Source organism: Telmatherina bonti (assembly GCF_933228915.1).
Source record: "Telmatherina bonti genome assembly, chromosome: 4".
Classification (NCBI taxonomy): Eukaryota; Metazoa; Chordata; class Actinopteri; order Atheriniformes; family Telmatherinidae; genus Telmatherina; species Telmatherina bonti.
The window spans coordinates 31,499,771-31,527,277 of NC_136622.1; the positions used below are offsets into that span (position 1 = coordinate 31,499,771).

General features: G+C 40.7%; 1 protein-coding gene across 1 annotated transcript in view; it reads right to left on the minus strand.

Moving 5' to 3' along the window:
- Positions 1 to 5,041: 5,041 nt before the first annotated feature.
- Positions 5,042 to 27,507, minus strand: part of magixb (MAGI family member, X-linked b) — a gene marked incomplete at both ends in the record, with an annotated part of 44,328 nt that continues 21,862 nt past the window's right edge. The window contains 14 exons of the mRNA XM_079238566.1: positions 5,042 to 6,120; positions 6,975 to 7,113; positions 7,587 to 7,733; positions 7,829 to 7,905; positions 7,993 to 8,193; positions 12,333 to 12,746; positions 13,205 to 13,268; positions 13,615 to 14,170; positions 14,247 to 14,772; positions 15,235 to 15,396; positions 16,422 to 16,489; positions 20,949 to 21,147; positions 23,599 to 23,772; positions 26,380 to 26,499. Coding sequence (XP_079094692.1) covers positions 5,042 to 6,120; positions 6,975 to 7,113; positions 7,587 to 7,733; positions 7,829 to 7,905; positions 7,993 to 8,193; positions 12,333 to 12,746; positions 13,205 to 13,268; positions 13,615 to 14,170; positions 14,247 to 14,772; positions 15,235 to 15,396; positions 16,422 to 16,489; positions 20,949 to 21,147; positions 23,599 to 23,772; positions 26,380 to 26,499 — 3,926 coding nt within the window. The remainder of the gene's footprint in view (positions 6,121 to 6,974; positions 7,114 to 7,586; positions 7,734 to 7,828; positions 7,906 to 7,992; positions 8,194 to 12,332; positions 12,747 to 13,204; positions 13,269 to 13,614; positions 14,171 to 14,246; positions 14,773 to 15,234; positions 15,397 to 16,421; positions 16,490 to 20,948; positions 21,148 to 23,598; positions 23,773 to 26,379; positions 26,500 to 27,507) is intronic.

Consider the following 27,507-nt stretch of genomic DNA (forward strand, 5'->3'; position numbering starts at 1 on the left):
GTTGTCACCTAAACACCGCCAGGAATATTGTTTACAGTCCTGCAGTCTCACAACCTGCTGGGATGAATCCTAAAAGTGGACTTTCGTGTTTTTGCCGCTCTGAAATCGGTCAAAACGAGCTTGTAGTTTCCGTTTCTACTTATCTGGGCTTTCAAGCTCGTCAGGTTGTCACTCCACGTAGAAACGCCGCGGTGGGTTTCCTCTGAAGTGGCGCAGAATATGAGAGATTTCGCTCCTTGTGCGTCTGAACTGCAGCGATGCTCGCGGCGTCTCCCGTGTTGAGCGCCTCGTCGTCATTTAATGGTGAAGAAACGAAACTTCCGGTCAGACCTTTCAAAATAAAAGCATCATAATGCAAAGCGTTGAAGTCAGTTCCAGCTTTCATTAAAAACATATAAGTAGGTGAAGAAAAAACACCTAATAACACTAATATTAGAAGGAGTAAAAAAAAAAAAAAAAAAAAAGTGATAAAAAACAGATGAAACAAAGGCTTATTTTATTTTGTTTTTTGGCAGCTGCAGGTACAAATCACAATTTACTTGGCAATGAATGAATAAATAAATAAATAAATGTACACAGCTCAGTCTGTGATGGTAAATTTAAAAAAAAAATTAACTAAAACACAAATAAAAAGTAGTGTTGTTGTGGTGGAAATAGTGTAGTTCTAATATGTTACTCCTTTATTAAGCTTCTTTTATGTAGTTCATTCATTTTCTGAACTGCTTAATCCAATTCAGGGTCATGGGGAAGCTAGAGCCTATCCTAGCTGGCTTTGGGTGACGGACAGGGTACACCCTGGACTCCAATGGGCAATTTAGACTAACCAATTAACCTAACATGCATGTCTTTGGATGGTGGGATGAAGCTGGAGTACCTGGAGAGAACCCACGCATGCAAACTCCACACAGAAAGGCCACTGACCAAACCCCTCCCAAGCCAAGGATCAAACCAGTGACCTTCTTGCTGTGAGGCCACAGTGCTAACCACTGTACCACCGTGCAGCCGTACTACTTTTATGTAGTACAAAATATATATTCTGCATAGTTTAGAGTAGTTCAGAAAGCTTGCTTTAGTAGGTTCATGCATAAAACTGAATGTTCTGTTCAAGGCCTGTTTCAGCTTTGACTGCTGTCATCTTAAAGCTGGCAGTTGTTTTGACCGGTGCTGCCAGGCAAAGGTTATTTGTGTCTGCCTAAAGATCGCTGTAACACCCTGAGCAGGGGCAGAGTGTTTGAGACCTCTCGCTCGCAACATCTGTACATGGTCAATAAATTGAACAGAAAACAGTTGATTTATAGATTTATTTCTCATCGGATAAATTCCACGACAGTTGTCTGTTCTGCTTCAGCCTTTTCTGAAAGTCGTATCTTCATTTTCTTTTGTAAGCAAATTTTTGAAAATGTTTTTGTGTTTCTGAAATACATTTTTGTTAAGATTTTTCTAAAATATCTTTTAAATGTTTTTCTTTTGTGTCAATTAAAGAATCACAGCTACAAGAACATGCAAACTCCATCACTGGGTAACTGGCAAAGATGTCCAATTCTTGTGCTCAGTTGTTTTAAAAGGATTGCTCCAACGGCTTGTTGTCAAGTTCTGCAAAAGCTGAAGATGAAGATGTTACACACCTAATACCTGTGGACCATTTAGGACCAAATCGCTGCATTATTAAAGCCATACGGCTGGAAAAGTCACATTTACATCAGGGGAGAAAAGGTGCAGGTGGTCGCAAACTACAAATACCTGAAAGTTCACCAAAGGACTAGACAAAAAAAATACAACAAAAACTGTATCATAAGGGGCAGTGCAAACTGTACTTCTTGATCAAGCTGAAATATGTCTGTACGAAAATGTTGCATAATCTTCAATAAGTCTGTTATGGAAAGTACGATATGCCTTCCAGCCATCTGATGGTGGAGCAGTTTCAGAGCAAGAAACTTAAATGTATTTTTTATTTTTGAAAAAAATCACTACAACATAGCAATTTATGTAAGAAGTTTTCCATTTATAAAGTCCATAAGGAAATCAGACCAACTGATCATGTGCAACCAGCAAATCACAATTAAACGACTAAACTTCAGATGAAATAAATCATTTTAGGTAAGATTAACTTAGACAAACCAATCCTTCAGAAAGCTTCTTGCCCCCTTAAAGCTGACATACCATGCCAGTCCTTTACCCCAGAATCTTCCAGGACTGATAATCCATTTAATAAAAAATGGATTCTTCAAAGCAGGTTCTGTATTAAACAAGTTCAATGATTTACTTTCCCCACACAATCATGCATCACACCTGCCATTTAAACAGCAAATTTCTCATTTGTCAAACAATGAACATAAGGATCTGTTTCACTCTGAACTGAACCAACTTAACTATTCTGTTCAACCCACAGAGAACAGATGATTTGGAGGCAGATCTTAGCATTCATAAAAACAGATCAGGCGCATGATTATTTTATTTTGAAGGTACTGCTGGAATCTCGTTTAAAACGTCTGTAACTTTACATACCACGGTATCTGCATGCACAGGTAGGTAAAAATCACTGCAAAATCCAAGTCAGTCGCTTTTGTGGTTTATTTAGTTGTGTCAAATCTGCAGCTGAAATGTTATTGCATGTGAATATTGGCATGATTCTTATTTATTTTTCATGTTGGCTTTAAGCTGAGATGCACAGAAGGATGCAGCTCAGGATGACACGTGAAAAACAGAGCTCAGAGCGATGTTATTTTTAGTGGCAGTGCTTAAAAGCTCATATCTGAACCGAAAGCTGGAAACCCACTCACTTCTCTGTATGTGTGTGTGTGTGTGTACGCATAGTAACACACACACAGGTGATGTTTCTGGAGAGTGGGAAAGTAATAGACTGAACAGTGAGCTGGGAGAATGGGGAAATCCATGTTCGCTCTCTTTTAAAAAAAAAAAAAAAAAAAAAAAAAACCAAAACAAAACAGGTTTAATAACTGATTTGAGGGAATGAACAGACTTTGCTGCGTCTCATTTATCTGCAACTATAAAGTCTTCACACTAACAAAAATTTCCCTCATCTGCCATTAAAACTATTTCAAATTCCTCTGTTCACACACATCCACGCACACCAACCTAAAAATCATCTACTCTGTTGTCTATATTTTTGCTGCCATCTGCTGTCCATTATTGTGATTTTAGTGACTCTCCAAAAAGCAATAAGAAGCAGAAATCCATGACCAAAGCAAGAAATTGGTTCAGCAGTTTATTTGCATTTTACAGTTCAGCCAAAAACAGTCCTCCTTTAAGAAATGAACCTTTAAAAAAAAGAGGATTAGCAAACTTTATAAAAACAAGTCTTACATATTGGCTACCAAGCTACACTATGTGGTCACTTGTTGGATTATACAGTTTGTTTCATTTGGTCACTGTACTGTTATTCTGGGCTGCACAGCAAATGCAAACAAAAGGAATGGGCACACCGATACAGTTCTGTGGTTTGTTCCCGTGGGTAGAAACGAATAATTGACTGGTAACAAATAACAGTCTGCGTCTCCGAATGCCGCCATAAAATATCAACATAATATTGCTTTGACATTTAAATAATATGAATACACTTTGCATTATGAAAATGGCGTGAAATCACTCTGTAGCTTATCTTCCTAATGGCTTATCCAGAGCAAAGTATCTGAAAACCTGAGTTTATCAAAAAAGATCATTTTATAGAAAAATAACATCTCACAGTATCCATTCAGCTCGAGTCTTGATCATTTGTCCAAAACAGGCAATTTAAAAGAAGAGAAAACAAAAAAGAACAAATTAAAAAGAAAAAAAAACATGATTTATATCTCAACGCTCAGATTCTATAGTTCCTTTATGTTGACTTACAGTAAGGGCCTTTTCTTTCTTTCTTTTTTGTCCTTTTTTAAATTTTTTTTGGCATGGTTGAAAAGACTAAACTACTTACCCACCTCTAGTATTAGACACCTCAGAGCAAAGGTTTTCACAGTAAGAAAAATCAGCGGTTAGGATAAAGTGGTTCGTTACCAAGGCAACCGTATGTGGCACGATGGGCACAGCACTCTCAAGAATCTAGATAGTGGTTTTTCTTCTGACCCCACATACACAATATTAACAGTACTGGAAATATGCACACCAGATGCATATTTTTGGCATCTTTTGCTGATTTCTGAAGTTAGGTACAACACAGAGCATCCACACCACACTCAAGCAGCTTTACGAAACATTCATTTATGACTAGGGCAGATACTACCAGTGTATTTAGTCTGTGTTTACATTTTGAGCCTTCAGGAAAGCTGGGTACCAATTTTCACGCTATTCTTCATCACAAAATGATAAATGATAATATGAACAGTTAACTTCTGTACGTAATATATAGATAGACTGCATATATTTAAATATTTAGACTTATACAAATCAGGATATATTATTTACAATATGCTCTGTTACATAATTCTCTACAAATATTGACAGAATATAGATTTCACACCTGCTTCTGAAAGGGATTTGCATGATCACAATCGAATTTCTACTTATATGCAATAACATTACAAGTTGAGGCAAGTGTCCACAGACTGTAAGACAAAGAAGATACAATACAAACATGTTACACCGACTCCATTCAGACCAGAACGGGCGTAGTGCAGTGGATTTGGATGGCTGATAGTCTCGGACTGCTGCATTATTATTGCTCAGTATCTCAGTGAGGTATAAGTCTATGCAGTGTCGGCGAAAACAGTCTGAATCACCACGGAGAAGCGGACAGGAAAGTAGGAAAAGTACTGAAAATGAAAAGTGCAAGCCGAGGAGAACGAAACAGCGGCTTGGAAGGACATTTATGTTTGCCAGGAGAGAGATGATACTCACGAGTTAAAATGGAATTTAAATGTCAGCCAGAGATCAGCTGCAAAAAGGCACAAAGAATATGACTTCTACTGTGGATATATCAAAGTGACTCGGAGAAACGGTGGAGCTGAAAGCAAGTAGAGGTCTAAACACTGTGAAACAGAGTCGGATGCAGTGTCGTTCTGCTGCTGCATGCATAATTTTCAATTAAAAGTTAAGAGACGGAGCTTCTTCCTCTTCTCTGTCCTGTCTGACTCTTGGGCCGCGTGTTCCTCTCTACGTCCTGAACCAGCCTCTGCTCGCTGGGCATGAGCCAGGGGCCTGGCAGCGCCCCGGCCCTCTGCCTGCCTGCCAGAGAGAGGCCTGAGATGCTGGCAGCAGACACGCTGCCGTCAGATTGGCTGCCTCCAGACTCTGACTCATCGTCCCCAAGCTGCTCTACAGACATTGCGGAGGTAAAGAGGGAGAAGGGCTTCCTCCGTGACCCCGGATCCATGACAGCAACACCTGGTAAAGGCCTCTCCAAGCGCATGGACTGTGCATCATCGTCTTCTTCGCCGTCATTCAGATTGGAAGCTTTTTCTTCATGCCTGTCATCGTCCCATAACGCCTCCTGCTCGCTCTCGAGTCCCTCGTCTCTCTTCAGCCCCCTGTACTCTGCTGTTACGTCCCAGTTTTCCTCAGCCTCGACCCCCTGCTTGTGTTTTGGTCTGGGAAGCCTTAATGTTGGACTTGGAATAGGCAGGAAAACTTCCTCCTCCACATTCTCCTCTGAATCCTCTCTTTCCTCCGCCTTTTCTTCCGCCCTCTCCTCAGCAGCAGGTGTTTCCTGCTGTTCCTCCTGCTCATACTCCTCCCTGTCCTTTTCCTCCCTCCTGCTTTGCCTCCCTTTACCTCTGCTCCTCCCTCTGACTCTTACCGTCTTCCTTCCCCTCACTGTCCTCTTATCTGTGTCGCTGTCGTCATCGTCCCTGATGGCATCTCTGGGTAAACTCTGAGACCTCGTCTTTCTCCTCCCACTCCTGCCCCTGCCCTCCTGAGACCTGTCTTCCTGCTCAGAGACGGGACTTTGTAAACGTACGTGCTCTCTTGCCCTTGAGCCTTGTGTTCTTCTTCTTCTTCTCCTTTCTCTACTCCTCCTGCTCGTCCCTTTCCCCGTCTCGCCTTCGTCCGACCTGCTTCTCCTCTTCTTCTCGGAACTGCGCCCCCTCCGTCTGGCGGAGTTTACTGCAGCCAAACCCTGCTCCTTGGGGTTGTACGGGAGGGAGGGGGAGGTGATTCTGTACTTATGGCCTGGACACACATTAAGCAGAGAGGAGAGAGGAAAAAAAACAGATTAAATAGGAAAGCAAGAGACAAGGAGACCAATATATGTGGTAGAGAGCATTACATAATCTGTCTAAATTAAAATCTATCAAAAGGGTTTAACAAGGTGTATTTAAGATAGTTTGTTTTAACAGCTTTACCATTTAAATGCAATTTTCATTAGCAATACAACACACAACTGATGATAAGTTTGCTCTATGATTGCACAGTTTGCAACGCTGCATAGTTCTACCCTGAAGCACGCTGAAGAAAAACTAAGTTTGGTGAGAAAAATGCGTATCAACCTTGTTTTGCTAGTAAAAAATAGCTGATACTGTGAAGAGGAAATCCAACACAGGCTTTACTCGCGGTTATTTGTTAAGGGGATGTAGAGAGACAGAAAATGGGAGAACTAACAGGAACCATTACCAACCGCATATTCTCTGTCCGTCCAATGACATAGAAGCAAGGCTCGCCTAGCTTGGAGTTGGTCATACACAGAGACAAACTGGAGAGCTCCACTGATAGTCGAAGAGAAAAAAAAGACATGGAAGAGAGGAAACAAGGGGAGTGGAGGGAAACGTTGGAAAGGGGAAATGATGGAAAACCAAGGCAAGGCAAATGTGGAGGGAAATGTGGGAATATTAAAAAGAAAAAAAAAAAGATTTAATGAGCCAAAGATGAGATGGGTTAAACCAGACACATGTTAGTTAGACTCAGTTCCACACAGTTAAAAGAGGAGAGAAGATAGCACCCATAAGAGATTTACATGTCATGCAAAAAAGCTTCCAATATTTGATTATCTTACTTATCTCAGTGCTTTTGGCTTTTCTTTGGCTTACCATAGTCAGGCACGTAACCATTTCCTCTTTTGAGGACCAGGTGGATGCGGTGGCCTCCTCTGCGGATCTGTTCGACAGCCTGGCTGTGGGTCATTCCGGCCGTACTGTCCCCATTTATCTCCACAAGCTGATCGCTAACCTGCAGCCGAAACATCTCTTCAGCCGGTGTGTCTCATTCTCATTCATTCACCATTCAGTAGATAAAGAGAATGTTTCCTTCGCCACAACCTCACAGTGGCACTAAATCACTAAAGAATTCATCCTGGTGTAATCCTAATAAAAAAAAATCCCCACATGATTGTTTTTTGGACTTAACTTTCATTGTTTCTCGTGTTGTGATTTGGTTTTTAAGGCTTTCAGGGGTTCAGCTTTCATCCGACTTCTGAACATATTATAAAAACAGAATAACATATGCGCCTCATACATTTAGAAGTATAAAAAGAACGCCATTTGCAGCTCTATTTATCAACCGAGAATACTTGAAATGCCCTTTCAAAGTAATGTTATGAGTCATTTCAAAGAGGAGCTGCTTCACAGCGTCAATGAGACAGAGCTGAGGTATATTTACTTCATAAAATAAGCTTCAAAATGCATAAAGCAGAAGAGACTTGCCTGCATCTTCTGGCTCCGTGAAGCGGGGCCCCCCTCCATCAGTCCAAGGACATATAGACCCATATTGTACTCACTGCCCCCTCGGAGGCTGAAGCCGAAGCCTGAGGGCCCCCGATCCAGATCCACGCTGTAATACCTTGAGTCACGCTGGGGGACGAGGGCAGAGAGAGAGAAAAAACGATGACTCATTAGCATCGCTGCAGGATTATTGAGCAGGAGTAAAGTGAACAACATAAACATACCTTTGGACGTGACCTCTGACCTTTTCTGCTTCTGTGACCATGGTCATGATCTGTGGTTTCTGTAAGGTTTGAAGAGTCTGAGAGGGACAACGATTCAGGTTAGGATTGTTTATTAAAAGCGTGCTACACAGTAGTTTGTGTGTTTTGTGTGACCGGGTGCTTACAGGTGCTGGGACGGGGGACAATGGTCAGGCGTAGAGTATTTCCTGCTCGACGAAGAATCTGAGCAAGCTCCCTGTGAGGCAGAGTCACCACTGGTCGTCCCTCTACGGCCTCTAAACGATCTCCGGGCCGGATCTGACCGCTCTTTGCTGCAGGGCTGCCCCGCCGTACGGTTACAAACCGATGGGGAAGAAGAGATGCAGCTGAAAGTAGGAAAAACAAGACAACAAACATCAGGTAAACCAGGGGTGGGAAATTTGAATTGAAAATTGGGATTTTTTTTTTTTTTGCTTTCACAATTTTAAAATCGATTTTTTTTTTTTGTTTAAAAAAATCTAATTTAAAAAAAAAAAAAAAAATCCATTGTAAAATTTTTGTCGTTTTTAATGTTTTATTTATATTTTTACTTGTTTTCTTGGGCCTTATAGCAGCAGAATGATGGTCTGGCTACTGTGTTGTTTTTTTACTGACTGAAATCAAGGAAAATGACGTGCAAAAAAAAAAAAGTTTTATACATTTATTTTGTTTTTATTCTACAAAAATGAGCAATATCAAAGAATTGTGAGAATCGCAGTTTAAACTGAATCAGCACTCAAAAAACTGGAATCGAATCGGGACAAAAGCATATTGTCACAGCCGACTCTATAAAGTTGCATCAACACTTTATTGTAAAATCTGTCCTTTTACTTGAGGGTATTGAGTAATAATTGGCATTTAAAGTCAGTGAATCTAAAAGAAGGAAGGTTCTGGCACGCAGCACAATTCCTAAAACAAGCGATGATTAAGCACCAGATTGTTTTTGGCGAGGTTTCCCTGCTGAATTACTTCTTACACCTCCCCCACTGTCTCCTTGAAGCACTCTCCTCTTCTCCTTCATCTTCCCATCTATCAGCCTATCTCACCATCGGCTGACACGTCGGCAACAGATTTTCGCTGTTTAACAATTTGTCTTTCACTACAAGAACAAAGTGTCACGGAACGCAGGCCTTCCAGCAATATTTTCCGTCCCGAATCTGTCAAACTGCGTACAACAGGCAGAAGATATTTACACTTGCGTTGATACAGGGTCAGTGTTTCTCACATTTAGCCCCTCCCAGATCCACTAACTTGCAGACTTTACTTAATTTACCTATGTGTGTGTTGACACCATATAGTATGATTTTTCCCCTTATGTATGGGAAAATTCTGCCTATCATACCTTATCCTCAACGCTGGTCGCACTCATCAGCGGCAATACACCGCAATGAATAAAACATGGAAATGAGGTCTCAGATGTTTTAAAAGTTTTAAAGACAAAGAAGTTTAAGCATCCACCATCATGTACGCAAATTGTTTATCCTTCATCCGATGAGATTACTCGCATATAAACTCGACTCTGATCAGCATCTGAAGTGGATGAAAAAGATATTGAGCAGCTTAGAATTAAATTTTCATTCAGTAATCTCCTCAAGCAATAAATAAATAAAAAAAGCTTCATATAATTTTCAGCTGCCTCTGTCTGCTGAGACACTTAACAGCCCTTCCTCCATCTTCATTTTAGTCAACTCTGTTACTCCTTCTCTGACCTCGCTTTGAGAGCATGCAGTATTTTGGTGACAGCTGGCTCCTCTAGAGTCTTGCCAATGCCCTTACATAACCCCATGGGCAGCAAAAACATTTTGAGACTCATTTAGCTGAGGTACAAAACACTCTTCAGATCCTTCTTAAGTAAAAATAGCGCATTTAAATTAAGTTTTTTTGTGAAAAAAATAAGGGCTTGTTGAAATCGTAACGAGGTAGTGAGGAATATGTCGTAGCAGAGGAAGTGCATGTCACACAGGATGATGATTCAGATAAAAAGGCACAGCCTATAAATCAGAGCCCAGAGACATCTCCAATCTGGGCCTAATCTGGGTGACCCAGGCAGAAACAGCAATCAGGTCAAATCAAAGCCAAGGCAGCTTTGGAGATAGTCTTCTTATCATGCATAATACATCAACAAACACATGAATACACACGCACACACGGTCCCATTGTGCAGACACACATGCACAGTGACTCACATGCTGAGAGATTGGGACAGATATACTTGGTCACAGATGTACAAACAGACACGCTAAAACTACACGCAGCTGCATCCAAATGGAGCGCTTTATGCTGCAGTGTTTTTTTTCTTTCCCCTGGCTCTCTGTGTTCTCCTGTCCACAGTAATCCCACTGCGGTATGCATGCCCAGCAGCCAGCCAGCCAGCCAGCCTCTGACACGCTGCACTGATCAGCGCTCAGGAGAGGTAGCTGCCCTCCCTGCTCGCTCCCTGCAGCCATCATAAAATCCCCGATCTGCAGCATAGATGAAGCAGCAGGCGTAGACGTTAACACAACAGCCTGCAGACGTCAAATGCAACACGCAAGTTGGAGAAAATGCAGGCCTTCAACGGATTCCTGACATAGTAGCGTGTGTGCAAACATCCCTACTGAGCTACAGCTAAATTAACTGGACTTACTGCCTTTATGTTTCATGTATGACTCACACAGATCTGCTCCATCAATACATTGTGTCGGATACTAATGTCCCTCTCATTTATTGGTGCATCAGTCAGCATTACCGTAAAAACAGGCACGTCACATACGATATCTCTCACAGCATCAGCACCATCAGCTGACGTGCACAACATGTGAAGCAGTGGATCTAACTTTCAAACTGTCAACACACATGACCGAGCAAACTTTGCAGCGTGACACAGAATCTAAAAGCTCCAGCTCCTGTGCAGAGCTAAATGCACCAAACTCCCCACAAGTCCAGGTAGAAAGAAGAGGAAATAGTTACGTTTAGAGTCCTTCACAGTTTTCAAAGCAGACTGTAGTCTCTCCAGCATGGCTCTTTAATTAGCATCCACAAAAAAAAAAAAGACCCATAAAAAAATAAAGAGAAAATCTTGTTCCGGATTTAGCAGCTTGATGGTTGTTGAGAGTTTCATGGAGGAGCTGAAACACGGGTTGCTTGTCCCCTCTGTTGCTCCGCAGCAAGGGGGATGTTCAGTGTAGCTTTTCTCTTAAGCATTCGGAGGGTGATGGAGGGAGTACGAGGTAAGAGAGAGTCAGGCATGCAAGAGAGGAACAGAGAGAGAGAGAGAGAGAGAGAGAGGGAAAACGAGAGAGGGAGAGGGGGAGAGTTTTAATCTTTTGAAAAACCAGACTGGACGCTTCTACTGCAGAGTACAAGGGGTGTGAGGCAGAGAGTGGGAGCGAGCTCATTAGATGAGAAAGACAGATGAGAAAAAGAGAAAGAAATAAGGAAATAATGGAAATAATGAGAAATGGGGGGGCTTTATGTAGACGGAGGGTTATGTGCAGGGAGGGTCTTTGTGCTGCAGAGACAGGCAGACTTACAGCCTTAATCTCACAAAAAAAACAACAAAAAAAACCAGCCAAAAACACACGCTATCTTAGACCATAAAGCAAATTGAACTGCATCAAAGGGGGGGGGGGGGGGGGGGGGGGGGGGGATAGAGGGGGGGTTCATACATCATGCAAATGCTGCAGTCAACCAGATAGTCATAGTGTAAGCATGGCACCGAATGGCGATGGGAGCAGAAAGGAAGAACTTAAACAAGCTGAATGTTGTGTCAAGTCAAAGAGCGAGGGCAGCTGATGTGATGGTTTCAGTAAAAGGTCATTCTGCAGGAGACGTTTAAGCTGGGAAAGTGGATTACAAACATCAGAGATAAACCAGCCAATCCGATAACAACAGTAAAACAACCTGCCTATAACTCACAAAAAGCAGCTCTGATCCACTCTGGACAACATTTGGAATTTCACCAGGAATTTGTTTCTTTGCCTTTTTTTTTTTTTTTTTTTTTTTTTTTTTTTTTAAAACAACCTAAATAAATAAGATAACTAGCTAGTTGTATGCCAGCTTATTAACATCTTGTCCAAAATACTTATGAAAAGTGCATTTAAATGAAGCTTTTTATGATTATAAAGACAAGTTTGTACTGCCCAACTTCCTGTTAGCAAGCCAAAAGTGCTCTTCATCATAAACCAGTCTGAAAATAGCAGATGCCAAAACCCATTTCGTTCAACAACGCAAATACAGCAAACATGGAAGCACAGGCAAACGACTGATGATGCATCATGACTCATCTGGTGGCACGTAGCCATGGTGACCACCATTTAATGTGTAATTATCTAATGGTGCTTCTGTCCACAAGAGCATCCAGATGAAACTACTTACTGTGGGCAGGTAACCAAATGGTTGTACTGGGGCCAAAAAACTCCAACTAATGCAGGGTATGTCTGTCCAGATCTATTTCAGACCCCATCGTACAACAAATGTTAACTGCATGGTGATTAGTGGCTCTTACGTTTCCCATTCTCCAGATCCTGAGAGGCGATGACAAACCCAAAGCCTTCTCCTGGCTTCCTCCTCAGCTCCACATCAAACCCACAAAATGGACGATTTTGTTCGCCCCTCTGCTTCTCCAGGCCGGTATCAGGCACCGGGTCGCCGCCAGCGTCATCCTCCAGGCCAATGTCGATCCAGTCCTTTGGCTCCATGGTGAGGGTTACTGGAATTGATTCCAAAAAACTCGTGCTCTGGATCAGAGAGGAATGCGTGGGAATCGGGGAGGAAGGTGTGCTGATGGAGGTGCGGGGCATCGGCAGCACTTCTGGGAGAATAGAGGAGTTGTCTGAGCTGACAGGTGGAGGAGGGGGACGGAGAAGTGGTGGGGGGAGTCTCCGAACAGAGCCAGGGGAGACAGACGAATGGTAGACACCTGGTAATGACAGAGAGACAACAACTTACCATAACTTAATAATAATAATAATTTAACAGCAGCAAGTTTCAGTTATCAACTTATCAAATTTTGTATTTCACCCTGAAACACTGCTATTTTGAATGTTATTTATATTGACTGCACTCTGTCATGGTTGTACTCAGGCATGTCTGTTGGGTGTATTAACTAATGTAATGGATGTAATGACTTTTATAATAATAATAATGATTGTTTAATAATGGAATAATATGCTCTTACAATGTTTTATTTTGTAATTTTAGGGAACATCTGTTAGGGGACAACAGATGGAAATTAGCCTATGGCTATAATCTGGCTTGTTTACGTCTGCAAACTGTACATGACCTTCATTAACTGGCATTGTCCCTTTTAAATAAAAATAAATTGAATTGAAATTGAAAATCAAAAATCACCAAATAGACTGAATGTAAATAGTTTACCTCCCCTGTAAACCAGCAGGACCACTTCCCCTCGTTTGGTGTGCTCCTGCAGAATTCCTTGTATCTATAAGAAAAAATGGAAGTCTATTCAAGTCATCTTCAGAGTTTAGTTGTTTTTTTAATCTTGTAACTTCATTTGTAATTTATTTCATTAATTGATTAATTGAAAAAGTTTATTTGAACATGATGAAATCTAAAAACAAAAACAAGAATAAAAAATGGAAATAAAAGATGACAAAACGTTGAAAAGGAGCAATACAGTATCAATAACAATATTAACCCATAGCAATACAACAGTAGCAACCCAGAATATTAGTAATACCTACATAAAAATAATGAATAAATGAATGAATAAAACTGTTTTAACCCAGTGGTAATGAACTGCAGCTGATGTACTGCTTCTCCATTACCTGAGCAAAGCTGAGACTTTGAATATCAGCCCCATTGATTTTGACAATAGCATCCCCTGGCTGCAGGGAGTTGCACTGCTTCCTGTCCCAGACTCTCTCCACCAGCGTCATCCTGCCTCCCGGACCACCAGCTGTCACGCTGAAACCGAGGCCTCTGTCCCCTTCAGTCTGGGCCAAGGCCACTGGTATCAGCTCCCCTCCGCTGAAACCCCCAACCCCACTGCTCACGCTCATCCCACCAGGAGAGGACACATTGCTGGGACTGGCAGTGGGGCTGGTGTTGCCATGAAAACCATTGAAGCCACGGTGGTGGGGGCTCTCTCGGTTGGAAAGAGGCCTGAGGTGGGAGGTATGTGTTCTGAAGAAGTGGGAGTGTGTGCCGCGGGGGCCGCCGGGGGAAGAAGAGGGTCGTCGAGGCGACTCGGGCAGGGGTAGTCGCGACCCGGGCATCGTACAGGTGGACAGATCGCTTTCAGATGACTTAGATGTTCCGTAGCGTAAGTGATGGGGGGGCGTTGACAGCGAGTTGTTGTTGTGATTACGGATCATGGAGGCCCTGATGAAGAAGTAGAATAAGAATTAAATCAACACTATGCACGTCTTTGCACTTCAGGACCACGTTTTTATTTTACCTGTGTGAACCGATTGCTGAAACAACTTCACTGTCGCTCTGGCTTGCCAGATTTGGGTCAAATGACTGCAGCCTGGCCAAACTTCTCAGCGACCGGGGCGGGTGAATAGGTGAGGGGGAGGCGCTGTTGCTCACGCTGGAGCGTCTGTACGGAGGAGGCGGTCTGGAAACGAAAGACGTGGCGTTCCCATTGGCATCTAGGGTCACACCGGGTTCCATGTAGCTCACGTCGTTGTGCACCCCGTTATAATTAAAGTGCTGGGTCTGGGGCGTGGGTGTACAAAGGCGAGGTAGCTGGTGAAAAGACTGAGGCTGGGTGGTGGTGGGCGGTAGCATGGGGTCGTCGCTGTCCAGTAATCGTGGAGGGGACTGTTTGGGCCGACCGTCAGAGTTGTAGAGCATGGGATACCCCCTTCTAACCTCTATATCCACACTGTGGCCCACAGGCACTGATTTGAGCATCTGTACCACCTCCTTGTGCGACACTCCCAACACGCACACATCATTGACGTACACCAGAATGTCGGCTAAAGGACAGAGAAACACACATATTACATGTTTGGGGCCAATTCTCATGTGCTGCAGTTTGAAGACATGTGATCGGAAATGAAAAACTGTCTGTGTGTGTTTTTGTGTGGGTGTGGAATAATCCAACCAAGTAATCCCCATAAACCAGCCTATTAACAGATATGAACTAGATCAGTCCCCGCAGAGACAGCCTGTGCTCTGGCTTCCTGGAGGGGGAATGTCTGCTTGTATGGGCACAGACATGTGTGGTTGTGAATAGGATGTTACACCACAGTATTTGCAAGTGTTATGACAGCTAGATTATAGCGTTTCCAGCCCTGAGAATTAGGGATTGGGACATAGATTTTGTTTGGTTCATCAGAAAATTCCTGTTATAATCACAAGATGCGATGCTACAACAAGAGCTGCATGGAACACACTAAAACATGCATTTTCCCACAGTAGAACATCCATGTTTTTACCTGTCTTGAGTGCAGAGGGTCCTCTTGATGTCACACTGTAGACTTGAAGGAACTCTCTTGGTCTGCTTCCCCCCACAATGTTGAAACCAAACCCTTTTGTCCCTTTGATCAACTGTGTGTGTACAGGAAAGCCTCTGAGCTCCCCAGGCTGGTCTGTGAACCCTGGCAGTCACAAAAGTGGTAGAAAAAAAAAAAAAAAAAAAAAAAAAAGACAGTGGAAAGAGGGACAGATGGGATAACAGTGATGCTCACCTCCAAGGAAAAGTCTTCCAGGAAGTGAGGATGTGTGTGGAGAAAAGAGTTTAAACTGTCCAGTGTGTTCATACACAACCAACTAGTCGGAGGCGACGGGGTTTAGGAAGGAGGGAAAAGAGTCGTAACGCAGCAGACCAATTGCCAGATGGCTTTTAACGAAATGCTCCACAAACCAAAGCATATGGTGGAGAGATTGCATTAAAAGCAGACTCCATTACGGACTACCAAGTTAAAACTGGCACCATAATCCATTATCTTGACTTCATGCTCCGTACAGTCCTTTTTATGTACTCGTAACGGAAATCTGAGGTGATTTTAAATAGTTTTTATCTCCTACTAACACAGCTCTGCCTCTATCAAAGCTGAAAGAACAAAGTAATACTTGCTCCTAATTCAATGAATAATATCAACTAGTGTATTATTGATGTAAATCCTCTCTCACATGGAGACTATTCTGATCAAAATTACTACTACAACACCTTCTGCTGGTGAGAAATGTGTACTACACTTGCCAGAAACGAGCTGGAATCACAGTAATGTAACTCAGGCTTCTTTCAGCAACGACACAGACATTAGAAACTAGATTATGTTATTGTTATTTCAACAACCGATCATCAGACCAGTCACATGTCATCCTTGTGTCGACCCCGCCAGCCGTTGCAGCAGGCTCTATGCCAGCAGCTCAGAGCTTTAGGCCTTAATCACTTACATGTCTCTGTTCGGCGAAAAGCTCATTCTATCTCATTTGACTCTAACAAGCTGGCTGTCTCTAACTTCCGGGCATGACAAATTTGTAGCTTCATTTAGGCTGTTTAGCATTTCAATATGTTCCTAATGTTCTGATAATCACATGTTGAGAGAGAGAGAGAGAGAGAGGGGGGGGGGGGGGGGGTGATAGAAGGGGGGGGAAAAAAGAAACAAAAGAGGCTCACATTCATTTTTGTAGACTGTCTCCCGGCTTGAGGGTCGCAGACTCCAGCTGGTCCTCTTCGGGCTGCGCCTTGGTGAAACAAAGAGGGGAAGCGGAAGAAAAAGCAACTTTAAACTGGAGTCCTCTCCCAGTGTTTCCAATATGTCACCAATTCACAAGCATTTCTCAACAATGACAAAAAGAAATGTCACTTTTGTAAGGAATATTATTAGCTTTAAAATATTTCATTTCTAATAATCTCCCATTCACACATATATATACCAGTTAAACACAGTGGAAGATCCAACAGCGTGGTGGAAAATGTCTCCTCAGGCCAGTGGAGCTCATCTGTAGACATTTCTGGGAGGGATGTCATCCCTAACGTTTATTTTTTACAAAAATAACAGATATGTGGAAGTAAATGGCCCCCTGATGCCCATCGGCTGCGTAGACACTCATATAAATTACTCTTCTGTAATTTTACCTCTTTTGTTTACAGACGTAAACTCTTTAGGGTTGCATTGTGCAGCTTTTAAGGGATTTTTATCAACAGAAATGCAACAAATAACCACGTTGTCATCAGTTTTATGTTTTAAATTGGTTTTAATGACATAAAATAATCTTTTTCTGTATTATTAGCTTTTATCTTGATGTATTACCCACACACAATCATGGTCCTCTTTGCATTCTGCAGCCTTTCATCATTTTTGGGGTTTTAGCAAGACTGAGTTGTCATCTGTGTCCTTGTATTTTATTTTTAACTGTTCTTTTTCATGTATCTCTTACTTTACCATTTTATTGTTATTTTATATTCTTAAGCTGTTTTTGTTCACTTGCTGTTTCTGTACAGCACTTTGGTCAGCTGTATGTTGTTTTTAAAGTGCCTTATAAATAAATATGGTATGGTATTTTTATTTTATACTAAACTAATTTGACTTTGTTATACCTATTAAAAAGAAAAACTATAATTTTGGTCTGTTAAGTGGAGGGTGTGTCGTAAACATAAGAACTAAAGGTAGCGGCCACCAAAGGTATCCAAAGAAGTGTGCCTTGAGCTGGTTCAGTGGAATGGAATAAACTGCATGACATGATTACAAATAAATGTCTTGATTTAATTGTTGAATATCTGCTACAAATGAATGACGATGCTAAATAAATTCATAAACTTATCACAATTCAGAGGACTTCAGGGAAAGAATTTCACTGTTTTGATGAAACCCAAACACAAAGGGAACTGAAGAATCATCAGTCATGGAAAAACTTTTTCTTAGTCTTGTTTTTGGTTGTGACAAATAATTTAGATGATGTGGGCAAATTCCCTGTAATGATGTATATTTCAAAGAAAAATTATACACTAAGAGGTTTTTTCTCTTGTTTTAAAGGAGGCCAAACAAAACTCCAAAGTAATTATATATACAAATATTCTATATAAATATTCTTCTGGTGTAAAATAAACAAAGAGTTAAAAAAGAAGTGTTGCGATTTTTTCTTATGTATTGCCAGAAAAACAGGAAACAAGAGGATTTACTCAAATGTGTAAATGTTATGGAAATACAGTAAATAAGGTGAAAACAGAGTTGTTGTTTTTTTTTTTTAACAAGCTTGAAAGTCAATATCTGATCTCATCCAAAGCACTTCTTTTGACATGGCTGCCATTTGCTCTGTTTTTAGGCTCTGTGGAGGATTCTTCACTCCGTAAGTCCCATTGCCATTAATTTCTAGTCCAATTCTTGTATCATTTGGCACACTTTAGCCTGTTCTCCTTGTTTCCACTCCTTAAGAAAGGCTTCTTGACAGCAAGCCGTCCACTGAAACCCTTTCTGATGAGGCTTCAGTGAACACCAGATGGATCAACTGAAGCGTCAGATGCGTCTCTCACTTCCTGTATCGAGTGTCTGGATTTTTTTCCCTACTTCTTAAGAACTTCAAATTCAGATACTGTTCATCAGTTTTGAAAACCTGCCACTTCTTGACAATTTTTCAGCTAGAATTTCCACTTAGTACCTAAAAAATGGATTTATCTCTGGAGTTCGGTGCCTGTTTTAATGTGCAAATGACAGCAAGCTAAGTCTTTAGTGGCTTAATAAAAACTAGTGATGTTCAGGGAATGAATGATAAAGCAGCCTTAAAAACTGTTGCTCAAGTCCACCTTAAAATATGACAGTAAAGTCTGGCTGCTGGATCAAGACAGATAAATAAAATAACATATAATATAATATAATATAATAGAATAGAATAGAATATTTAAAAGTTCTGACTCAGTGGGTCAAATTGTGCTGTTATTAAGAAACATTACTTTCGTCTTATCATCATATCATTGAGTCTTCAGTCATTAAGATAACGTTCATATTGATTCACTTGTAGAAAATAGACTATATTCAGTCATACACACGAATGCATTTTGCATCTTCTGCCTCCTCATAGCCACTAGCTGCTACCATTTATGTTCTTCTCACATAGCGCTACCGCAGGTCCTTCATACCCACAGCTGTTAGACTGTACAACTCCACTGTGTAAATAGTGCAGATGCAGATGTATATATCTTGTATGTATAGACAGATGTATATATCTTATATTATATTATATATATATATATATTGTATATCACATCTCTAGTGTGCATTGTATATAGTATTCTGCTCGTTTTGCTTGTTCTTTAGATTTTTTTTAACTCATAGTGGATTTTAGTTATATTTTTATTTTTATTATTATTATTATTTACTACCTATTTGCACTATCTACTTTGTTTGCACCTTTCATTACTATTTGCACCCTCCTTGTTGTTTCTGAGAGCCTATGTAACAGTGAATTTCTCCACTGTGAGATAAATAAAGTCTTATCTTATCTTATCTTACAGTTAATAAGGCTAAACCTATACGAGACTGAAAAACATATCAACCTTTACCAACAGGGACAACAACCACACTACCCTAACATGAACTAGAAAACTACAAAAACTAGTCTAAATCTAAACTTGAAACACATCACCTAATGGCCAACAACTTACTTGATTTTGAGACTTTTTGAGAGACAAAAATGTCCTAATATGGAACCTCCCTCTTTTCCTTTGTGGCTCAGCCGATGCTCCATTGGATCAGCCAGAGGGTCCATGGTTATCAACCTGTCTGCATGCACAGGGCACCAGGGAGGAGGAGGAGGATTGCTATACTTCTGCTAACCAAGATCACAACACTGAGTGTGTGTAATTCACACAAAGTTCTCTGCTTCATTCTTGTTCAGCTAGGTAGAAAAATGCATGTGTGCTTAATGATTTGGGGGGGGGGGGGGGGGGGGGGGGGTATCCTCTGTGTCCCTCAGAAATCTATGTCCATGCTTCAGTGAACAGTTCATGCAAGTCTGCATGTTTTTTAGGGATAGCAGGAATCGTTTGGGAGTCTTTGATTCATCCGTTAATATTCTGTCCTTTTGTACTTGTACAGGTACTGTTTTCTGGATTTTTCCAACAATCGTGTTGTATGTTTCTGCTCAGCTTAACATAATATTTACTTGAGTTTGCATTTTGCCAAACTCTTGCTGGTATGACTTCAGTTCCACTGACTGCACCCCTCTGTTTGAAGCCAGCTAGTCAAATAAATTACATTAAATTAAATTAAATTAAATTAAATTAAATTAAATTAAATTAAATTAAATTAAATTAAATTAAATTAAATTAAATTTAAAAAATATAAAAACAGAGGGAATTTACAATGTTGTAGCAGTTCTTTTTTAATAGAAAAAATATCATTATAATTTATTAGCAGAATTTAGCGCTTTGTTCTGGAGGGCAATGGCCGCTAGCAGGCATGGTCTCTGCTACCTTTCTGTCTTGCATTGGATAAACTGAGCATTGTGATTCCAACCCTTCTGGTGTCCTTCATACGAGTCTTCCTCTGGGTATACACAATAAAAAAGTAAGATATTTTTTTAAATAAATGTCTCAGTCGCTCTCTAAAATGAAGTGATGAACTCTATTATATTATTCAACCCCGATCCAGAGGATGGTTCGGTTACTTTTACTTTAACTTTATCATTTCTTAAAATATACTTTTGGTTATCAATATACTCTGTAAGCGTGTGTCAGTAGGATACTTTTTTTTTACTCTGTGAGCTATTACTGTGCATGTGGGAGCTGGTTTTCCAGCCAGATAACATAAAAAGATTTTATAACTTCTGCTCTTTGTTCACTTGAGCCAAATCTCCGCCGAGCAATATTAAGCATGAGACAAATAAATTGTTAAACTTGAGGAATGATCCTTATTCATTAGAATCACAGCTTGTAGGAATTGTTTCTCAGTTTTGGAACAAAGTAAATGAAATATACATTTTTAAAACTCAGTGAGTTTTAGTAACTAGTTCTTTAACCTCAGACAGAGCCAGGCTACCTGTTCGGTTTTAGACTTTATGCTAGCTGTGTGTTGTTTGCTTCTAGGCTGACTGCTAACTAACCCAGCCATCTCCAGACACAAAAACACTCTAATCCTCCGTAAAAACAGGGAATAAACACACTTATTGAAATGCAGATTTATTACTTCAACAGGTAAAGACTCACTCTACGTATAGTGATTCTCCTGGGTCACTGAAGGCCTGCTCCCAGTGATCAGGCATCACCCCTCTAATTCTTGCACCACTTCTGCCACAAATAATCCCGTTCTCAATGGTGCGACCATCCCCTCCACTGCTGGATGCCCGGGGCCGAGCGGGGGAGCGGTGGACAAGAGGGATGCTGCTGCTGACACCTGCAGAGCCTGCTGTCATGACAGTGAAGAAAGATAGCCAGAAAAAACAAAAAACAAAATAAAAATGGCATATTTCACAGATGCTGACGCCAAAGTTTCTCTAGCAATGCATCAACCTGACAATGACAGGAAAAAAAAAAAAAAGAACAAAGTTCAGCATCTCTGCCATCTTGGTTCTCCCTCTAAGGAGGAGGAAAAGTGTGTGACCATGCATGCCATACTACCAGTGTGAGAAAAATAAGCATTTTCCCCCCTTAACTGTCCTTGTAGCTGTCCTTCAGCTGCAGCGTGGTTCTGGGAGACCACGGACACTGGGCACCCTGAGTCCTGCTCCACATGACAAGTACTGCTGACCCATCCACCCACGAAGTCACACCCTTCAAAAGATGACTCAGCAGAGGTCAGGGTGTTGGATGACTCTCACTCCAGACTCCATTCTGCCTCAGTCATGCCTTCACCTCTTCCAGTCCTGGCTCTCTGCTGCCTTACCTGACTGTTTGGAGCACGTTGCTAACTATCTGGATGTATGCCTGCTTGCTTTTCTCTCCTCCCACTCTGCTTGCCTCTCCCGCATCTTCTGCAGCACTGGCTTCCTGCCTTCATCCTTCCTCACACTCAGCCTCCCAACCTGCCAAAACCTGCCCCCTATGATACAGCTTTCTTTCCTTTACCTGCCCATTTAATCTCTTTTTTAATCTCCTGCTCAGCTCCTCCTGTCTCTCATTAAAGTAGTAAATGAAAGTTTATTGTTAATTTCTAATTTTGTATTGGAACGCATTGGATACCCGTCAAGTTACTACCTATAACTTTTAAAAAACTTATTACATTTCAGACAATATTGTATTTATATTGCAGTTTCAGAGAAAAAAAGCAGTACACAAAGGTTTGAGCAGTCACAGGGGTTTGAACAGATATGATTTTACTTAATTTGGCCGTCACAGCTATGACTTATTCATGTTAATTGTTAAGAAAGGTGAGGTAATACCATCTGCAGGCTATCCTGAAACTGATGCCCACAAAGGAAAGCTTTCCTGAGTTTATAGAAGAGGAGGTTATCAGAAACAAGGGAGGCCAAGTTCAGTCAAGAAAACTTTCCGTGACAAATGCTTAAAGGATTTCTAGGGATATTATTTAAACATGCAAATTTGACAAAAAACAATAATTGAAGATTTGAACAAATATGGCCTTCTGGGATAAATCATGGAGAGAATTCAGCATCAGATGATTTCAACAAGTCTGTCAGTGTGTTTTTATAAAAGGTCTCGTAGGCTGAAGATGTTAAAACTGATTGTTTTGATTAAAATTTCTTGCAAGTATGAAAGAGAAAATGGTGCTGGATTTCTGAAATGGGCAAATTTTTCAGTGTTATTCAGGTATTATGACTATAAATGCATGCAAGGCTGCTCAAATATTACATAAATGTAGGAGACTTTTGTAGAAAATGTTAATCCATTAATCCAATGTTAATCAAAGTTCTCAAACTTTTACTTTGTTTTCTTTTTAATTCATGTGTTTTTGCTCTACAGACTGCCTTTAGGGGAAAACCTTTTTAATGAAGGTTTTTTTTTGGCTTTGGAAGCCTATTAATAAAAAAAAAAAAAAAAAGAAGAAAACAATAATAAAGAAAAAGTGTTTAGTCACTTATCTAAATTTTTCAGTTGAATAAACTTGACATTTCCGCATCGACTTGTATGTGGTTCAATAAACTGGTGAGATGCTGCAACCCCTGGAAACATCCTGACTGTTCAGAAACTAGTTGTGACCCTCGGTTGGAGAACATGTAACTGGGCTAAACTACATCAATACAGGTAAAGAAGGATTTAAGAGTTCATGCAACGGAGCATAAATATCATTATTTATATATTAATGCATTTCCCTAAGTGCACTTTGCCAATGATGATCTTACTTTTATTTGATGATTTCACAATATCCTTCCCTTCACTGGTGATTGATACACCTTTCAGGTCCTCTATTTAAGTCATCCATCACATCTTGAATACATAAGCTGGCTTAATGACAGAAAAAAAAAGAATAAATTATTCCATTTTGGCATTGGGGAAAGTTAATGACTTTATTTTTACATTTCTGGCTTTTAGTCACAAGACTGTTTACTTCCCTCACCTCCATGTTTGCCTATCTGCTTGCTTGGCAGTGACCTTCCTTTGGAGGTGATCCAACAATCAATGAGGCCACAAATCCACTGAGGGTTTACAGCATACTAATTGTGCTAATGATTGATTAATTTGGGGATCAGAGACTAAAGCTATAGATAGAAAAACAGTAGATACTGTGCAGGGTTTAGCAGATGCAATATGTTCTCTGTTGAGGTTTATGTACATATAAATAACTTCAGCGATGAAAACAATCCCATAATGTTGCCACCGTTTCCTGTTTTGCACAGTTAGGATCTGATTAGCACCATTTTCTTCACATTAATAACATTCATTTGGCATAAGAACCTACCTGACAGGCCTAAGTCTTCTTCGCTGTGTATGCCTTCATCTGCAGCCTTCTCCAGGTTGGTGAGTGATTTGCTGCGTGTACGGAAGTTTCTGAGCAGGTTGCGGTGTTCCTGGTAGGTGATGGGGGGGCTCTCTGCGCTCACGTGAACAGGCCGAGGTGTGCCGTAGTAATTCCCTAAGACAAAGCAAGGCAGGAAATAAAAGTCTCACCTTAAATAATACAGATGCACATAAAGAGCACATAAATAGAAAGAATGAGACTTTGATTTGGAGCAGATATGCTATAACTGGTAACAACATAAGGGGAAATTACAGCTGGTATTGTAAATCAAATTACTGATATAAATATAAGGATCAAGAGCAGCATGTATTCTCCATCAATATGTTATTAGGTCCCATCTGATATGATGCATGATGCCAATAAAAAATGTTACATTCAGGAGCAGAGCAGGCTCATACAATTATGTACACATATAGGACAATACTACCTATGTTTACACACATTATGCATCCCCTGAGATCGCATGTTGTTTTTGTTCAAGCCATCTGCTCCAGCTTCTAAAAAATGAAATTACCCCCACCTCTCTCCCGTTTGGCTTATGGAGATCCAAATGGGTGAAAGGAAACATTAGTGAACTCATCAGCAAGGTCGCCAGCCGTCACCATTTACTGCAGTTTCTGCAGGCTACTGCATGCACAGTGATGCTGATACTGCTGATACTGATAGCAATGTGTCCGTCAATGTCAGATGTACTCCAGGTGAGGATGACATTTATTGCTCCCATTAAACTCTTATAAATTATGGATGCTAATGTATGGAGGCTTTTTAATCAGCAGCAGCGGTTTGACCCTTAAAGGAGGAGGACGATACGAGCTAAGTGACACCTGATGTCATTAATATACACCAAGAATTGGCTTTTGAACTGGCTTTCTGTCTATCATGGTGTCTGCCATGTTTTTTTGCATTAAAACGCTATCTCATGCTCCATTGTTCACTGGTTAAGATTAAAATTGAGAAGAGGAAAAAGATGATTACAGAAAATATGTTTTCTTGCCCTTTTTAAGTTATGAAAATGAAATTTTAAAAGATACTACGTGCTATAAGTTAAAACAAGGAGACATTTAGCTTAGCTTAGCATAAATTCTAGATGCACAAAGATTGACAGGATTTCTAAAAGCATTTAACAAAGATAACTATGACCCTCAAAGTTACAACAGCAGGTAGTTTTTCTTATTTGTTTCACTTGGACAGAAGCAGAAATATATTTTAAACAAATGTTGCTTGAATCCTGAATAAATAATAGTTCCTTGTTCCTTTTTTGTAAACGGGGTAATCAATTCAGTCCTATGATGGCCACAATCCAGCAGGTTCTCCAGGTATTTCTGCTTCAACACACCTGAATCAAATTAAATGGATCCAACAGCCTATCGAGTTCTGCACAACAATTCATTCGAGTCGCCGTGTTGAAGCAAGGATATATGGAAAAACCTGCTGGATTGTGGCCTTCATAGGTTTAAATATAGTAGCCCTGTACTAGAGGTTTTTGTATGTGCTAAAAAGGGAAACTAGTTGGGCTTGTAAGTGGATTTTACTGAGTTAAGACAGAATCTGGGAAGCTGCGTTAAGTCTTTAGATGTAGCTGCCCAGACACAAAAGCGGTGATCTTCTGTTGAATCCTTGGAAAGAGTCCCTAAAATACAAACTAAAAATGTACATTTAACAGTCACTTTGGTAATATTCTGTGATCAATAACTTATAGCCCCATGATTTGGTAATACAAAATAGAGTCATCATAGAGCCTTACATGGTCATGACTTCAAGTGCTATGAAATACTAAACTCTTTGGAAATACCAACCTACAGGGGCACAGAGGATGGTCACTGGTACGTTATAAAGACCAGTATTATACCTCTGGAAGCTGGCTGGGCGTTGTAAGATACAATGGCAGTCTCTCTGAAGGTACCACCCAAATGACAAACTTTTGCACCTCTGAAGATACAACTGGGTACATGCAAGGTTGTGTTTTAAACTGTCTTCATCATGAACAAAGATAAGCTTTTAAATAGGTGAGTGAGGAACATATTATTGTGCTTTTTAGAACTTAGCGGAGCTCCAAAAGCATGATGTAAGTGACAGCATTTACAACTGATGTTTTGACATATCTAAATATAATTTCTGACGCTTTGGACACACGCTATCAATTTCAGCTTCAAGGATCTGTAAGGTCGCATGGCTGCACATAAATGCTTAATTACAGCCTTTGTTTTTATGCATCAAGCCAAGTTATCATCTTTAGCTATGTAGCCAATCAGAACTTAATGACTCGCCCAATGCCCAGTGTCTTATTAATGATGGTGCTTAACTGCAAGAGATGGCTCAACATCACTTAGATCCATTCCTAAATCAGAACAAATCAAAGTTAAGCAACTGATTCATGTTGTGGAGTGCTTTGTGCAATCAGTAAATGACAGTTTTAGCATGTTGTGGTCAAACATTAATAACTCATAACCACACAAAGCCAAAATATCACTCACATCATCGTCGATATTCCTGTAAAGCTTTGCAAACAAGTAGTTTTATAGCAATCTGTGACCTTAGGTGTATCCAATCAGCTGTAATTAATAATTTAGTGAAATGAGGTTTGAATAAATGATGAAGAGAAAAGTAAACTTTAAATGCTGTCTTCTAAATGCAAAGGCTTGGATCTTCATCCGGCACTCTTTCAAGAGCACCTTGTTACAGTAAATCATCCAGAAATACTCCACGATGATTCAGTCTCACCTTTGAACTTTCCACTCTCGAGTAGCACTCCCGACTCCTCCAATGAGAAGAATTCTTCAATGGAGACAAAGTTGTAGTCTACCCCTGAGATTTCCCCCTCTCTGGGCTGTCTGGTTGTATCTGCGATACAAGACTTCATGTCAGATATGAGAGTGACGAGGCTGCACACATCGCATGCTTTTGACTCTGATATGAGTTGATTAGACGTAAAGGTCCCCCCCCCCCATCCGAGTTGTGTCTTTGCATTAGTTTAAGAAATTATGCAGAAAAAAACAAAAGATACATGTGTTTCTCTTTGGACATAAGCCATCCTCACGTGATTTAAAACTTGCAACAAAATGGGAAAAAAAAGGACTAAAAATCTGCCCTATGGTGTAGCAATAACAGGCACTTACCATGGGCTGTTTATTATGAACAGATCAATGGATTAAACATTAATGAGGCACTGAAAAAGTCTTAAAGTCATTCTATTACAATTGCAAAGGTGGAGCACTCAGATAATCAATAGTCTGTCATCATAATTGATTTGCATTGACCTTCGCCGGGAAGAAATCGGTGAGTCCAAACCACCATACAAGAGCATCATCATTAGAGGATCACTGTTTTTGCTTTTTTCAACCCAGATTTCACATCTTCATGCAATTACATGCAAGTACAGGCATGTGGTGGGAAACATATCACATTTTAATGGCTGTCATTTAGCCAGTGGAGTAATTCTAATTTGCGAACAGGAGAGACAAGCGCCCATTCTGACCTTGGAAAAAGTCTTTTCTTTCCCCAGACAAAATCACACCAAACCCAAAGTAAAGACAAATCTTTGTCCTTCTCCTGGAGGACCACATGTGACGTCTGCGTGCGGGGCCAGCAGGAGGAAGTCACACCCAACTACCCTATAAAACCCGTGATTAATGCACCACTGTCCTGGGAGCAGTTCTCCCAGCCACAATGACACATGCAGGACCACACATACTGCAGCAAACCCACACATGTATACACAGACACAACACTGAACATCAGACAGCCCCTCCATCAGCCTGACCTCTTCTCTTTGCAGCGCAAAGTGTATTTACTGTACACAGTGTGCCCCGATCAGCTTTGGCTCTCTGCCCCCTGGTTTTATGCCAGTAA